Below are 16,106 nucleotides of genomic sequence, written 5' to 3'. Positions count from 1 at the left end.
GTCCTCCTGACTCACTACGCTGCGCCAACAGACTGCGCGATAGAGGCAGCAGCACGTTTCAGGCACTCCACAACACAAACTAGGCACATGTTAATAACTACGTAGCTATTGACCGCCTAACGTTTTGCAAGCTATTCTCCAGAGTTGTCTTCAATTCCAACATGGGGAAAAGAAGCAGACAGAGACAGAAAAAACAGTCTTCGGGCGGGGGACGAGACAACAGAGACAATGGTGTAAGTTGGGTGTATTTCTCTAACTCTTGCTATTGTAGCTGTTCATATCGTTCATACATTCTTTAAGCAATTGAAGAGCTGCTTCCATTGTCAATTTATATCTAAATGTGATATATCATGTGTCATGCAGCAGTCTAAAGAAACATTTGGTATTTCGGGGTTAATATTCCTCTGTTTATGTTGTATCAGTTAACTAGGATTATGTAGCACATAATGGGAACATGACAAATGTTTCCTAGTTCTAAGTATGTTTTCTCACAGGGTCCTATGTTACCTAGCTCTGTATTTGCTTTCCATACAATTTGATATTGTTGGAACTTTTCAAAACACTGCCATCTGGCTCTCAATCTAAAAGGCCTACACGTGAAGGAACATATCAAATGGTTATGGAGTCATAGATCACATAGCTTAATGCTTCCTTAGAGGAGAACTATCAAAGATTTTATCTACATTTATCTATGTATCTATTTTGAACACTTTTTCAACAGTCCAGCGAGATCAAATTAAAAAATAATAATAATGATGGTGTATGTGTGTAGACATTTAACTGCCAAGTGGATACACTAGATGCATGCATGCGGATCCGGCTCACATGGAGACTTTAATAACACATGTATGTGTTCCAGAGCTGGGGAGCCGGCTATGCTGATATCGTGAAGGAGAACAAACTCTTTGAGGACTACTACCAGGAGCTGGGTTTGGTGCCAGAAGGGGAGTTTGAACAGTTTATGGATGCCATGAGGGAACCTTTGCCTGCAACCATTCGCATCACTGGATACAAGAGGTGAATGGTTAAGTAGGCCGATTCCCTACGTCTCCCATCATTCATGGAGATAGGGGAAATAGTTATTTGATTCTATCAGTTAAAAGTGAGGATAATTAAATTAAAGAACATGCAATAATAGGTATTCACAATATTAGGTATTCACATTAATAGTGTTGGGCAAGCGAATTGGAAAGTGTAGAGAGATACGTTACCAGTTACTCTACATTCAATGACGCTTCACTACCCTGGAGCTACCCCTCAGAGAAATGGACCATGCAGAGCTTAGAAACATGGCTGTTTACTACATTAAAGCTATTTTTTATGATGTTCTTGGTGTGATGTTCTTGATCTTTATCATTCCTTGTTCTTCAAGGCCCACATATGCTGATGGATCATTGCTTATAGCAATCACAGCGCTACTGTGTATTCTGAAGTTCCAATTTACTCTCCTGCTGCAGCCATGCCAAAGAGATTCTTCATTGTCTCAAGGAGAAGTACTTCAAGGAGCTCCAGGAAGTGGAGATTGATGGTGTGAAGCTGGAGGCTCCCACGCCTCTCGGCTGGTAAGTCTGGTTCAGTTCAGCCCATGAATGCTCTTTGACGTGATGCGTTAGACGTGGTGTGGTTCCCTAAGGTTCGTTGTTTTCTGACAAGGTACCCAGACGAGCTGGCATGGCAAACCAACATGAGCAGGAAGATCATCAGGAAGTCTCCACTGCTGGAGAAGTTCCACCAGTTCCTGGTCAGCGAGACAGAGTCGGTGGGTTCACCATCGGAACATACCCAAAGACCGGAATGAGTGGCCTTTCATTTGGTATTCATGCGCTGCATGTTATGGCTATGAAACAACCTTATTCGTCTTCTATAACCCTTCTTTATTTCCAGGGTAACATCAGTCGCCAGGAAGCGGTCAGCATGATTCCTCCTCTCCTGATGAAAATCGAACCACACCACAAGGTCAGAAGAAATACCCCACACAAAAAGAAATTACATTTTGTACGCTTCACAGCCTGCCTCTCATTATTTCATCAATTATCTGTGTGCTGTGGGAATTTGAAGTGCCTCATCAACATGTCACACATTCCTGGTTCCGAGCGATGCATTCTATCCCATTGTTTTCCGTCGAACAATCTTGTTTAAAGAAGGAGCTAGATTTAAAAATGAATCCTAAAATATCCATTAGATTTCCTCAGAGATTTAGGAATCGTGCTTAATGGAGATACTAGCTTCTCCAACAACAATGCAAAAGCCAGTATGTTGTCCTTTGGGAATTACCATCCCGTGTTCAGAATTAGTTTTTTGTTTTGGCCTGTATGTTGTGATTCACTATTCTGTAATGTATTCGATTCGAAGAAAACATCTGAGTAGAATCAAAAACATGGCTGGATGTTTATCTGAATTGGTATACAATGGCCGCCTATTCACTACCAGGGTCATCTCCTAACACCTGTGTGCGTTCCGACCTCTGTCTCCTGTGCAGATCCTGGACATGTGTGCCGCCCCCGGCTCCAAGACCGCCCAGCTGATCGAGATGCTGCACGCCGACATGGACGTGCCTTTCCCAGGTCTGTCCCAGATTCAGTTGAAGCCCCTCTTCCACTGCACCTCTGCTCAGCACTATTAACAAAGTACACGGCTTACACATCGGACTGACAGACATAAGGTACTTAAAAGGCTAGGCCCAGATGTCGGCTTATCAATGTATTTCCAAATTGATAATTTAGCATCCAGAATTTGTGTTTGCTGGGGTTAGCGTTTGCTTTTCATTTGCTGCTACCATTGACTTGCAGAGTTAGTGTAGGCTTCCTCCTGTTCATTTGAGACGAATACACTTTTAATTGCTTTCCAAAGATTTCCAGTGTGAATGGTCCCTCTTTCAAAAAACAGGCCAGTAACAACACAAGATTGTTGTTTGTCTACTTACACACAGACAATCCGTCACTGTTCTTGGCGCTGTGATTATTAGGCTACCTATGATGCTCTGCTAACAGTTTACGTTCTGTGTAGACTACCCGGCCAGAAGCAGCAGGTAGTGTTATAATCATAGTGCTGACTTTTTTGCGTGTTTGTAGACAAACTAAACGCAAAAGGGTGAAATCAAAGTTAAATTGAACAAAACAGTATTCATTAAAACCAGGCAATTGCATGCATAGGATTTTAACAGCTGTTAAATCAAAAAAATCGAAATAAACAATGTCATGATATAGGCTCTGCATACATTCTGTATCCTAGTTCTATAGAAATCACCTAAGCGTCAAGTCATGTGACTCAGCCCATCAAAGCCCCTACTTGTGACTCATTACACATTTCCCAAGATCCTGTTTCATGCACCGGTGGACTACCCAAAGTGGTGACCCTCACAACTACTCCGTAATTAAACATCACATTACATTACAGCGGTTATTTAATACTAAATCTTAAAAGAAAATCGTTGTGCATGCACTACTCAAAAGCCACACAACGAAATTGAGTAGAATCTACTAGAGTACTAGAAAGGTTGATGTAAGTAATATGGGAGATATGGGATATGAGTGCATGCCATCATTTATCGTTCTCAGTGTTGTATGCTCTTTTCAAAGAGACATTGAACCTGAAACGTTTTTTTGTGTTTTTAACATGCTCATGTCCTGTGTGATCCTCACCATAGTTATCTACGCCATGTTATAACAGTTACTGAAGAAAGACCGTCATTTAGGGGAAACAGGAGTAAAAAATGTTTTGTCTCCATCAGTCTGGGAACTTTCCACTCTCCACGCGGCGTGGCCCCTGAGAAAGGGTTAGGCGTCTCGGACACCTGTAGTAGATCGCTACGCTGTGTTTGTACAGATGTGTGGAACTCATTCTGGAAGGCCGTTGATTTTGATGGACGCGGCCAAGTGAGGGTTAAGCTTTTTGGACACTCAAAGTTTAACATCACGGCCTGTGGAGCATTTACTATACATGTGTAACTCATTATAACGCTCGTACACCACGACCATACTAAAATAGCATCACTAAGATGTATTGGTGTCTTTGTATTTGGAGGGAAGCAGGGAATGGGAAAAGAGCCCTGAGAGAGCTAGAGAAGGGAAACGCCAAAGCTAGTCTAAAAATGATGTGACAATTTGTACTCTATCTTCGAGATAGTCATTTTCAACATCACGTGTAGAACAAGCCGCAACACACAGAGTGAATATATCGCCCAGCCCTGCGGTCAGTTATGGAAAACTGTTGACCAGGCAGGGGAGCTGAAGGATCAAACAGTATTTCAGAATAATAAAACGTAAACCCTACAAAAACAAAAGGTATCCAAAGATAGTCTGTGAAAACACCAGTCAAGACCAACTGTCATATTTTGTCCTACAAGCTGAGATCAATCCAAACATGTTTCTTTCTGCGACAAAGTGAAAAACAAATCTGTTGAGGATCCAAGACAGGCTTGTAGGGTTACATGTCCGTGAGGGATGACTGTGAAACCTTACCTGATTTATTGTCCTTTTTGAAAGGGTCTTGTTGGCTGACCTGAGATATCGGTCTTCCAACCTGAGTCAGACTTGATGTATCTAAGTAGCGATCAAGTTTTGGCCATCAAGTTTTGGCCGAAAATCTAGGTGTAGAAAGGCAACAATGGATAAATGATCGTTTTTGTATTGGATTTAGGTGTCAAGGATGAAAAGTGATTGTATAGCCTTTGTTTGAAAGGCGTGGTCAGTAAAATATCTAATCATTAGTTTTTTGAGTTTCACTTTTAATGAGTTCAACATCAATGCAACTATGCTTGAGCATAGTTGAAAAATATGCAACAAATAAAGCGTCTCAAATAGATTTGATTAATCTAGGGGCCATATTGGTACGGTTCTGAAGTAACCCCCCTTTGGATTACTTCAGAGTCTTTGGAAACCTGATCTAAATTGATCTAAATTGCCGTGTTTTCATGTTATGTTCAGTGGGGACTGATGGGATGGAGTGGCCCGGTGGTGTTGAGAAACTGTACACCAGCGTTCACACTATTGTAAATCTCTCTGACGTCACACAGGCAGAAATAATGCTCAGACGAGTTAATGTTAAAGTTGTATTCATGTTAGGTTTAGTTGAATTATGTCATACAATTCTAATGAAATTGCTCTACCATTCCATGGTAGAGATATAATTGCTGTAGCAGTGTTTTGAGGCCAATTTTATCCGAATTGAGGGAGCGATTGAAAGAACAAGCGACCATATTCACACCATTCATAAAATGGCCACTAGGTGGCAGTCCCACCGTGGGCTGGCGTACATTCATACAGATTTCTCTCTTGTAAAATATAGCTTTATTAAAGTGAAGGCCTAGCCTACTAAAAGAAGTTGGCCCCAAGTTATATTTAATATAGTGGCAATAAAGTGAAACTGCTTCATAAGATGCTTCTAAATCTTTTTTTCAATAAAACTATATAAAGTGGATCACTCTTTACAGCCTGCATCAGGCCATTCACCAGACGCCACAAAGGTTCAACTCCTCCGTCGCTATCGTGCTCCAGCCAGTAAGAGGTTGTTCCATCTCTGAAGCTTCTGTCCTGTTACTTAAAAAAAAAAATGCATTTATAGTTTATTTTACAGAACCATGATTAAACTTATTGTCTTAACACATTTTCCCCTAATCTGTTTAATTTAATGTTCCCAAATAAAAGCTTTTTTTCTACCTGGCCACGCTGGGTTTGGACGGCACCTCTGTGGACCTCAGTTCTGGGCGTCACCATCGTGGGCCCACGCCTTCGGGGGCGTTTCATCTCTTTAACTCCAGACGGGGGACAGCCTCTCTTTATCCAGCCGGGATGGCAGCCCGCGTTCTTTGTGCTGCGAGTCGTTTGTCACACAGTCGCCCTGCGTGACAAACGACTCGCAGCAGAAAAGGGTTATGGAGGGAGATAGGGGACTTATCGCAAAGTGTCAAATGAAATATTGTACGCTAGACAAGATCTTGTAACTGAAATTTGAAGGCGTGATATCATGCTTTTTCAACTTTTCCCTTTTGCATTGGACTGTTATATGACGCATGTGTACATGTTTTGTTACGTCAGCGAAGCTAGAAAAAGTCCAAGCCAGGGGGAGTATTCGCACCCACTGAGAACGGCCCCCAATAAGTGCGTGAAACAGCTCGTTTGTGCTCAAACTCAACCTCTGTAAAAGTGTGACGTCAGACTGTGCAGCGGGCGATGCAGAAGTAGAGCCTCCCGGCTAACCCGCAATGTTTACAACAACTGCTCGGGGCTGTACATGTACGCTTGTGGGGTATGAATCATAGATTGGAGAGGGATCGTCTTCTAACCCTTCCGAAGGTTGGATGAGATATTGGGACCAGGCCAGTTGAACATGCCGTTATGAATGTGTGTGGAACGCTTCTGCTGCTCACGTGGACCTCACGGACGTGTCTTTGTTTGTTTTATTTGTCCTTTTTGTCGCGCAGAGGGCTTTGTGATCGCCAACGACGTGGACAACAAGCGCTGCTACCTGCTGGTGCACCAGGCCAAGCGCCTCAACAGCCCCTGCATCATGGTGGTCAACCACGACGCCTCCTGCATCCCCACCCTGCAGGTGGCCACCGACGGCTGGAGGGAACCGCTCTTCTACGACCGCATCCTCTGCGACGTGCCCTGCAGGTGAGCCCGGGCCCCGGTGAGCCCCGGGGGCCCCGGGGGGCTGGGGGCCCCGGCCTGCTGCCGCTCCACACTAGGGCTGAACGATTTGGGGAAATAATCCAATTGCGATTATTTTGACCAATATTGCGATTTAATATGCATTTTTTTTTTTATTAAGTTCCTTATGTTCTGTAATATTCCCCAAAAAAAAAGCTGTATATCATTCTTTAGTATGACCAGCACAACATTGGAAGCAGTCAACATATAAGCTGCTCTTTCCTTTAGGCCAGGCCGATGTGTTGAGATGAATTGATATTATAACCTCTTTATTTAACTATTTAATTGTAAAATAAAAATTAATACAAATCTTACTGATCTCCAGTCAGTAAAGGTAACGAAACACAAAAAAAAGATAGATATCGAACAAAAAAATAAGTTAATTTCTTTTAATCGCAGCCTTTGTGATTTGCATATTGTGTTCGCAATTTCGATTTCAATTTGATTAATCGTTCACGGTCCTACTCCACACAGCCAGGAGTTTGGGGCTTTGTTCTAGGGGACGGGGGGGACGGAGTGGTCACGGGGGGGGGGTACGGAACAATAACGAAGGGAGACAGATGGCGACGCCGGACGTGGTTTCGTTTTGTGCGTTTCATGATCGGATGAGATGATTGGCAGGCGATGTTGTGATCATCGAGTGGAATATCGGTACACGCACGCGGCGATGGTTATATTTGTAGTCATTTTAAAGTGGCGCTCCCGGCTCTGAACCCCGCTGCCAAACACGACGCTGCAGGAGGAAGGAGAGGAGGCGGGTAGCGGCGGTCGGTGCCTCTGCAGCTTGAATTCAAAAGGAAACGTTGGACTCCAAAGTGCTGGCCGCGCACGAGCCAAGCGGTCCGTTTGATTGGTCCGCTCTGTTTTATTTTTTATTTTTTTTTGTCCTCAGCGGAGATGGCACAATGAGGAAGAACATAGACGTGTGGAAGAAGTGGACCACGGCGAACAGTCTGCACCTCCACGGGTGGGTGAGACGCGCCCGGCTGGGGGGGGCGGGGGTGGGGGGGGGGGGCAGCATGTTGTTCTATATAGTGGCTCATATATAGTGTGTGTGTGTGTGTGTGGTCTCTCCAGGCTGCAGCTGCGTATCGCGGTGCGCGGCGTGGAGCAACTGGCTGTGGGCGGGCGGATGGTGTACTCCACCTGCTCTCTCAACCCCATCGAGGATGAGGCGGTGATCGCCGCCCTGCTGGAGAAGAGTGAAGGTACAACAACAACACCACGCACACAAAGCTAATGCATGGAACACAGCCGTGTGTGTGTGTGTGTGTGTGTGTGTGTGTGTGTGTGTGTGTGTGTGTGTGTGTGTGTGTGTGTGTGTGTGTGTGTGTGTGTGTGTGTGTGTGTGTGTGTGTGTGTGTGTGTGTGTGTGTGTGTGTGTGTGATAACCGGTGACATATGCTACTCGAGCAGCCTAAGACCATCACGTGGTGCCGTGTTTTCCAGGCGCTCTGGAGCTGGCCGATTGTTCTGCTGACCTGCCCGGTCTCAAGTGGATGCCCGGCGTCTCCAGCTGGAAGGTAACGCCCCCCCCCCCCCCCCTCCGCCCCCCTCCTCCCCCGATGCGTCCAGGCCTCTCTCCTCTTAGGGTTTTTTTTTTCTCCATAAGCACTTTTGGCCGCGCTGACTTTGCTTGCGAAACAAAAAAGCTTGTTGAAATACGACAGATTTCTTTCCGATTAGTTTCGGTCTTAAGACTGGACGTTGGACAATATTAATGCCGTTGCTGAGTGCTGTAATTGATATTGAACACGCTTTTTTTTTTTTATTTTGTCACTTTTTGGGGAAGTATGTGTGAAACATTGTCCAATGTGTTACCAAGACTAATCTGAAGTAAATCGTCTCTCGATGAGCTATTGAGATTAAGAAGCAAAAGAGGCGGACTAATTAAACGTTATCGCTGATATCATTGTGTGTGTTCGGTCTGAAGCAACCCAAATATATTAAACGTCTCTTAAAAGTATCAATCCGATTTCACTGTAGGCTCAAATCTATTAATCGAAGAGGCTACGATAAGTGTGTGTGTGCGTGTGCGCGCGTGTGTGTGTGTGTGTGTGTGTTGTAGCGGCATCAGTGTAAAACACCCTCTGCCCTCCATCCCTGATCGCAGCTCATGACCAAAGAGGGCGAGTGGTTCTCGGACTTCTCTAAGGTCCCCTCCAGCCGCCACACCCAGATCCGCCCCACCATGTTCCCGCACACAGACCCCGACAAACTGGCCAGCTTCCACCTGGACAGATGGTAGGTCTCAGCCCATCTGGCGCGTGCACACACGCACACGCACACCAATGCTCCTACACCAAAGCATTGGACTATAAACGGCATAAATCAATAAATGCATCTCTGAGTATCTGATGAGGATTGGAGCGTGCTCTCTTCTTTCTGCGGGCCAGCAGAGAGAGCTGTTTAGCTAAAGTGTGTGTGTGTGTGTGTGTGTGTGTGTATGTGTGTGTGTGTGTGTGTGTGTGTGTGTGTGTCTCTCTCAGCATGAGGGTCCTGCCTCATCACCAGAACACTGGGGGGTTCTTCCTCGCCGTCTTGGTGAAGACGGCGCCCATGCCATGGAACAAAAGAGCCCCCAAGGTAAACACACCCCACCACCACCCCACCATCACCCCTCACCCTCAAGCAGAAACGGGACCACACCCCGTCGGGGTCTTCCTCACATCCTAATCCCATCCTCTCCATCAGCAGGCGAGGAAGGAGCCCTCCGGAGCCCCCGCCCCAGCGGAGGGCGCCCCGCCCACAGAAGAGGCCCCCCCCGTGGGAGGGGAAGGGCCGCCAGCGGGGGACGCCGCGGAGGACGCACCCCAGGGTGACCAGCCCCCCCCCCCGGCCCGGGAGCCCGTGTGTGGGTGAGTGCGGTGGAGCGGAGGCCGTTGGCGTTAATGTGTGTGTGTGTGTGTGTGTGTGTGTGTGTGTGTGTGTGTGTGTGTGTGTGTGTGTGTGTGTGTGTGTGTGTGTGTGTGTGTGTGTGTGTGTGGTTGTTCGCGTGTGGTCGGACCTAACTCCCCCCCCCTTTTGCACCGCCCAGGCCTCCACCTCATAAGAAGGCAAAGATGTTTGGCTTCAAGGAAGATCCCTTTGTGTTCCTCAGTGAAGACGACCCGGTCTTCACTCCCATTCAGTGAGTGTGTGTGTGTGTGTAATAGGCCCGGGCAATAAAACAATAAATGATCGTATCGTGATAGACTTTTGATCAATATCAATGTAAAACATGTTCAATTATATATCGATAAGAGACCACCGAATCTAGCAGCTGGGTTTGTTACACAAACATGGTTCCATACTTATTTACAATATTTGAGTGTTTTTCATTGTTGTAACGACATTGGAGTATTCAATGAAGAACAGTGGAAGGTCGTATTAAGTGTTAAACAGAAGTGTTTAAATCCTAATTCCTAGTCTTTTTAGGTCATTAAAATGATCAATTGATATCGATCAATATGATCAAGTTATATCGTGATATGTCTGTCAGCCATATCGCCCAGGCCTAAAGTCCTCTCCTACACAGCATGTGTGTATCATCACATTTCTGTTCGGTAATTTTTAAACACTATTTTCCATTTGACTAGTTCCTTTCTGCCTCTCATTGTGTGTGCGTGTGTGTGTGTGCGTACGCCAGGTCCTTCTACGACCTGTCCCCAGAGTTCCCCAAGCTCAATGTCCTCACCCGGTCCCACGAGGGGAAGAAGCGACACCTCTACATGGTGTCTAAAGAACTGCGCAACGTCATGCTCAACAACAGCGAGCGCATGAAGGTGTGTTCACGTTGAGTCTCTCCGTATTGATCCATGAACCTGCGTCACTCCGCTTCTACTGCAGAGTGGTTTAAGACTCTGGGCTCTGCCCAGGTGGCTGTGTTGGTATGTGCTCATTTCTTCAACATCTTAGTCGCACTTAAAAAAAACAAGACGGAGCTCCCTTGCTTGTTCTTAAAGGTGACCTATTATACCACCAGGTGTGACTGTGATTACCAGTTACAAGCCATTTTGAAAATCGGCCTCTTCTGACATCACAAGTGGGCGTGTCCACCTAGATGCGAGCTGGATAGATCAGCCTACCAGCCTACCCAGTGGACTGTGTGCAAAACGTTGCTCGTCTATCCGTCATACATCTAGGTGGGCACGCCCACATATGTCAGAAGAGGCTGATTTTCAAAATGTTCTTGTAATGACTAATCACACTCACACCTGGTGGTGGTATAATGTCACCTTTTACCGTGCTGGTGGTCTTTGCAGCAGTGTTAGTATTGCACATAGAAGTTCTGATTCAATACCAGTCCCTTCTGGAAGCCTTTGCTGCTGCAGGCAGCTTCAGGGCCCCTCAGACCGGAGGCGTCCATGACTGATGACATCTGGGCAGGCCTCTGCACCGCCATCAAGTTATTATTTTTCGATTGTTTCTATTGAATACTGGATTTATTCAGCATAAATGTTTCAGTGTACAAAGTGCCGCCCCGGTGGCTCTATTCATCATAGGTCTGATGATATAACATTCATATCTAGGGGGGCTTTTAATTTACTGCACCAATGAAGTGAGTGTTTTGGCCGGGGCTCGGTCCTATATCATGAAATGTCCCCTCAACGGACTGGACTGGGCGCACCAAGCTCTGCGGGCTGGTGGATGTAGTCATCTGTGGTCCCATACCCTATTAAGAGAGTCATCCTTGCATATCTTTTAGGTATCTTTTTATCGATGCATCTCGATGCAACAATTTATTTTTTCCATGCGTGATTTTCAAAAATATATATATGCATCTGAGTCATTTTATATCAGATAAAGTCGGTTCTCTGCCCAGAGAACCCGAAGGCAGAAAGGAGAGTTTTCTGTAGCGCTCTGCAGCAGGCGAACAGAATGTTGCAGCAGGCAAACAAATTGAATTGAAAAAATGTATTATTTTTTTGATTAAAATATAGAATATAAAAAAATCTGATTGTTAACTTATCTGCATCGAGACGGAATCGTTCCTGAGAGAATCGCGATGCATCGAAGAATCAATTATTTTTCCCGCCCCTAATATCTCCACTACATTCAGTGAGAGCGGTAGTTTACGTTTGTTCTCTACTCTTAGGTGATCAACACAGGAGTGAAGGTCTGGTCCCGTAACAGCGACGGGGAGCAGTTTGGCTGTGCCTTCCGCCTGGCGCAGGAGGTAAACACGCAGCCCACCGGCTCTTCACAAACACTGCATTATGTGAACGATAGAACATCGCTTGGTTGTGTTTTTTTCCGCCGTTGTATTTCTACATTTTATATTATGTTGATATGTATGTTGGCACGGTTTATAGTTTTGGAGCAGGATTAATCAATAAATTGTCCAAAAATAAAGCCTTCGCCGTTATGTATACTAGGGTTGCTCACAAACCTAGTTTCGTGGCTGGCCCGGGGTAGGCCGAGTTCACTAATGACCAACCCCACCCCGAACAACCCAGCATCCAAACAAATGAATTTCATTACAGCACTACTGGGATTGTGTTTTAAAAAAGATTGCACTCCTTAGACTCCTTAGTGGCTTATGCAGTTTGAAGGTCCTTAGAAAGTTAGAAAGATAATGGATATTCAACAAAAGAAAAAACCAGGGGGGACAGAGCCTTTGCAGTAGCAGGTCCCAGACTCTGGAACTGCCTCCCCCTACACATCCAGGCAGCCCAGTCTCTTAATATTTTTAAATCCCAGTTAAAGACCCACCATTTTTCACTGGCCTACGATTAGTGTTTCCTTTTTTCAAGTGCCAGCCAATAGTGTCCCCTAGTTACCTTTTAAAATATATATATATATATATTTTTTAACTCCTAAAGTCATTGTCTTTTAACCCTTCCTTTTCTTTTCTTTTCTTTCTTTTTTGCCTTAGGTAATTTTCTATGTAAGCACTTTCTGTGAAGCACTTTGGTTGCGGCTCAGCCGTATGTAAATGTGCTATATAAATAAAATTTGACTTGACGTGATAAGGTTCCCACGCGGTAACTGAAGACCTTTGAGCTATAGATGGATGGATGAATGGATAGATAGAACCTATGGCAGACCCATTGTGGGACCCCGCCGAGAATTTAAACAAGTGTATGCGATTCAAATGTTGCTGCCGGTATCTGTTGCATCCTAGACGCGCACACCAATCCTCCACAGACAATCCGCATGTTATCGTGAGCCTTGTTGAACAGTCGCCATTGACACGCGTCCGTCATCCTTCCCCAGGGCATCTACACGCTGTACCCATACATCCGCTCCCGGATGGTCACGGTCAGCGTGGAGGACATCAAGGTCCTGCTCACCCAGGAGAACCCCTTCCTCAGCAAGCTGCAGAGCCACGCCCACGCTCAGGCCAAGAGCATAGGTGGGCCGACACACACACATGGGGCTACTGGGTTGGACTTTCTGGATCTTCTGTATTTTCTTTTTTTCTGACTTTGAATGCAAAATTGCGCTTTCGCAGGCATGGGAAGCATCGTGCTGCGGTACCAGCCCAACCCCGAGTGAGTACACAAAGGTTTTTTTTTTTTTCATCGATCTTAAAGGACAATTCCGGTGTTTTGAACATTGAGCCCCCTTTTCCGGTTTGTCTAGGATGAAATAGAGTACCAAATAAAACACGACAGAAACTGTATTTTGCTCCGATACTTGATTTGTGAACATCAACAAACACCAATCACCACTCAGAATGAGTTGCACATTTCAGTGAGTTGAAAACAAATGTTTAGGGTCGTTTTAAGAACAGGTTTGTGAATGTCAGTCGCCAGCACATTCTGAAGCAGGCAGGGGCGATTTTGATAGAGCCAAATACCAAAAATATAGCCAAAATATATTTCAACCTGACCAAACCAGAAATGGGGCTCAATGTTGAAAATACCGGAATTGTCCTTCAATGAAGTCATTCTGGGAGTGGTGGTCACTGACCCCCCCCCCCCCTCCTCTTCCTCCCCCTGGTTCTCTGCGCAGCGAGCCGTCGGAGCCCCAGTGCCCCATCGAGCTGTGCGGCTGGAGGGGCAAGACGTCCATCCGCGCCTTCGTCCCGCGCAACGAGCGCTTCCACTACCTGCGCATGCTGGGGGTGGAGGTGTTCCGCGACAAGCCGGGCCAGGGCGGCGCGCCGAGGGAGGGGGGCGAGGAGCCCAAGGAGGGGGGAGAGGAGCCCAAGGAGGGGGGAGAGGAGGAGGAGGAGGACGGAGAGGAGCCCAAGGAGACGAAGGAGGACACGGAGACGGCCGGTGGGGACGTCGCGGGGGACTCTGAAGGAAAGATGGAGTCGGACCAGCCCTGACCGGGACAGGGAGGCGGAGGAGGCCAGGGCGGGGTGCCAGGTGCCCTTGGGCAATCCCAAATGTCTAAAGGAAATTATAATGAACAATTATAGCGGGTTTCTCCCAGTAAAGGGTCGGACTGCGGCAATACTCGATCCCTCAGATGAGCGGCGTCTTCTATTCCATACCGCGCCGTTCGTTTTTATTATTTTTTATTTTTTAGGAGAAACTATACCACTTTCGAAGTGGCCGCAATGTTTCCGTTTGTGTTGTATACGGTTGAAGAATGTTTTATTTTCTGCCATTTTACTTTTCTATGCCTGTAACTGTTGAAGAACACGAGGTGTTGATTAACAAGACAAAACATTAAAGATCCTTGCATTTCGTCAGTTTTTTTTGTATTTCTACGCGTCAAACATGGCAAAGATGAAGCAGATTATCGTTTGTGCAAAGATCGAATTTAGACAATATAATAATTTAGCCCCCGAAATGCTTTTTGACGCGTGGATCAACTTTGGAATCTATTAAAAAGGTGATATTCAACTTGGGACCGTTTTGCGGTCTGCACAATGACCGATCAATTCAGTGGTTTGTAGCTGACTGTCCGAAGTCCACCGAACTGTAAGTTCATAATCAGGGGGTTGTGAATGTCAGCGATAATGGCATATACTTCACTGAACCACATGCATCACACTATTCTATATTTGATGGCTGAGCGGCTTGCCCGTGTATGTTCGCGCTGAGCGGTTGCCATGGCAGCGTCCCTGTTTGGACCACAGCGCTCTGATAGACAGGTGTTCCATCTCTACTTGTGTTTAGTATCTAGCCTTGCTGCCATGACAACAGCAGCGGCTCTACAGCGGCGTCACACAAGACCGGTAGGAGAAGAAGAGATGGAGAGGCTTGACTCCATCTCTGGTGCTCTGTTTCCACCGCTGCTCACCTCTTGCCTTCCTTCCTCTCCTCTCATGTCCTCCTCTGACACGTTCCAGTGACTTATGATGTGTGAATCGGTTTCACGAGTGCAACATTTCAACCCCCATGTCGGCGGTCCCCATGACAACATGGTTGTCAGGAGAGCTCTGAATCCCTGAACTGAGAGCCAATAGGAAGGGGAGCGAGAGAGAGAGAGAGAGAGTCCGGCTAATGGTCAGATGTGAAGGTAGAGAGAGGATGAATTGGTTTAAAGTTGGCTGAACAGAAGGAATGAGGACAAGTAGAAGAAAAATGTGTGACAGTGGCTGTACTCCAGCTCACCTGTTGTGTGTGTGTGTGTGTGTGTGTGTGTGTGTCGTTTCCCGTCCATGAGTGATGCCATTCTGCCTTTTAGCTGCAGTTTGTGCTGCCAAGTTGCTAATACTAATAATGACATCCTTTCCAGTTGGAGCAACCCAGGCACGCACACGCACACGCACACACTCCATCCCATCTCTCCCCCCCCCTCTCTCTCTCTCTCTCTCTCCCCTTCCAGCTCTTCATCTCTCTCACCTTCTATTTCCGTGTACCTCCTCCAGTCCGCCCACTCACTGTCCTCCCCCGCCCCCCCCCCACCCCCCCCTACCCACGCCCAGGGGCTCTTTAAGATGAAAACCCTCGCTCTGTCCAAAACTCCAATGTTCTGCTCCTCAGCAGAGCTGTTATGTGGATGTTATTCTACACCGTTGCTGACCCCGTCTCACCTGCCTACGCGCTTACAGGAGAGTGCAGTTGAGCTGCAGTGACCTCTTGTTGCTGTTCAGTCCGTCCTGTCCACCCTCCAGTCCAGCCCTTATCCTTACATGAGCTTTTGAATCGTATTATTATTATTATTATTAATAATACCTGAAATCAACTACTCCTTACATACTAACTGCTGTGACCTCATCTGGTTGTTCATTGGATGGTTCAAATGCTACGTCCAATGAAAACCTCCCGCCCCCATTCGCCCTCTCTTCACCTCGACGACACCTCGACGTCCACATGCAGAGAGGAGGTGTGTGGATCAGTTCTCCAGGACCTGAATGTATGCTTCTCGATTATATCATCAGACTGTTATGTAACACAGAGACGGAGGGAGGCTACGCATTTTGCATGCACACGCACATGCGCACGCACACACACACAGTTGGATGGGGCGGAGGGCTGTTAAGGCTTGTGTTCCATGTTTTGCATTGAACCAAATCACACATAAGTTTACATGCTTCTTCTCTTTCAAAGTCGGTCAGTAAAAAAAAAA

General features: G+C 46.3%; 1 protein-coding gene across 2 annotated transcripts; it reads left to right on the top strand.

The window, feature by feature from the left end:
- The first annotated feature begins 57 nt into the window (after positions 1–57).
- nsun2 (NOP2/Sun RNA methyltransferase 2) lies at positions 58–14,276 on the top strand. Of its 2 annotated transcripts, none has more exons than XM_084485101.1 (19): positions 58–233; positions 860–1,017; positions 1,458–1,562; positions 1,654–1,759; positions 1,885–1,956; positions 2,480–2,564; positions 6,422–6,614; positions 7,543–7,617; positions 7,728–7,858; positions 8,100–8,173; positions 8,764–8,894; positions 9,140–9,236; positions 9,348–9,508; positions 9,688–9,780; positions 10,279–10,414; positions 11,728–11,808; positions 12,849–12,987; positions 13,087–13,126; positions 13,590–14,276. In XM_084485101.1, exons 1-19 carry the CDS (start codon positions 162–164, stop codon positions 13,909–13,911), a joined length of 2,271 nt encoding a protein of 756 aa, XP_084341227.1. In that variant the 5' UTR covers positions 58–161; the 3' UTR covers positions 13,912–14,276. The 2 variants fall into 2 exon arrangements, with proteins under 2 accessions (XP_084341227.1, XP_084341226.1); XM_084485100.1 differs by having other exon boundaries at positions 9,345–9,508.
- The last annotated feature ends 1,830 nt before the right edge of the window (positions 14,277–16,106 follow it).

Source organism: Micromesistius poutassou (assembly GCF_964030765.1).
Source record: "Micromesistius poutassou genome assembly, chromosome: 20".
NCBI classification, from domain to species: domain Eukaryota; kingdom Metazoa; phylum Chordata; class Actinopteri; order Gadiformes; family Gadidae; genus Micromesistius; species Micromesistius poutassou.
Note: the sequence above shows the minus strand (reverse complement) of the source record. Positions and strands in the feature narration are given on the sequence as shown.

Bases quoted from the DNA above. Each gene is read 5' to 3' on its own strand.
- nsun2 (XM_084485100.1), top strand. From the start codon at position 162: ATGGGGAAAAGAAGCAGACAGAGACAGAAAAAACAGTCTTCGGGCGGG. The intron at 234-859 runs GTAAGTTGGGTG...TATGTGTTCCAG, and splicing joins GAGACAACAGAGACAATGGT to AGCTGGGGAGCCGGCTATGC. The intron at 9,237-9,344 runs GTAAACACACCC...CCTCTCCATCAG, and splicing joins GGAACAAAAGAGCCCCCAAG to CAGGCGAGGAAGGAGCCCTC.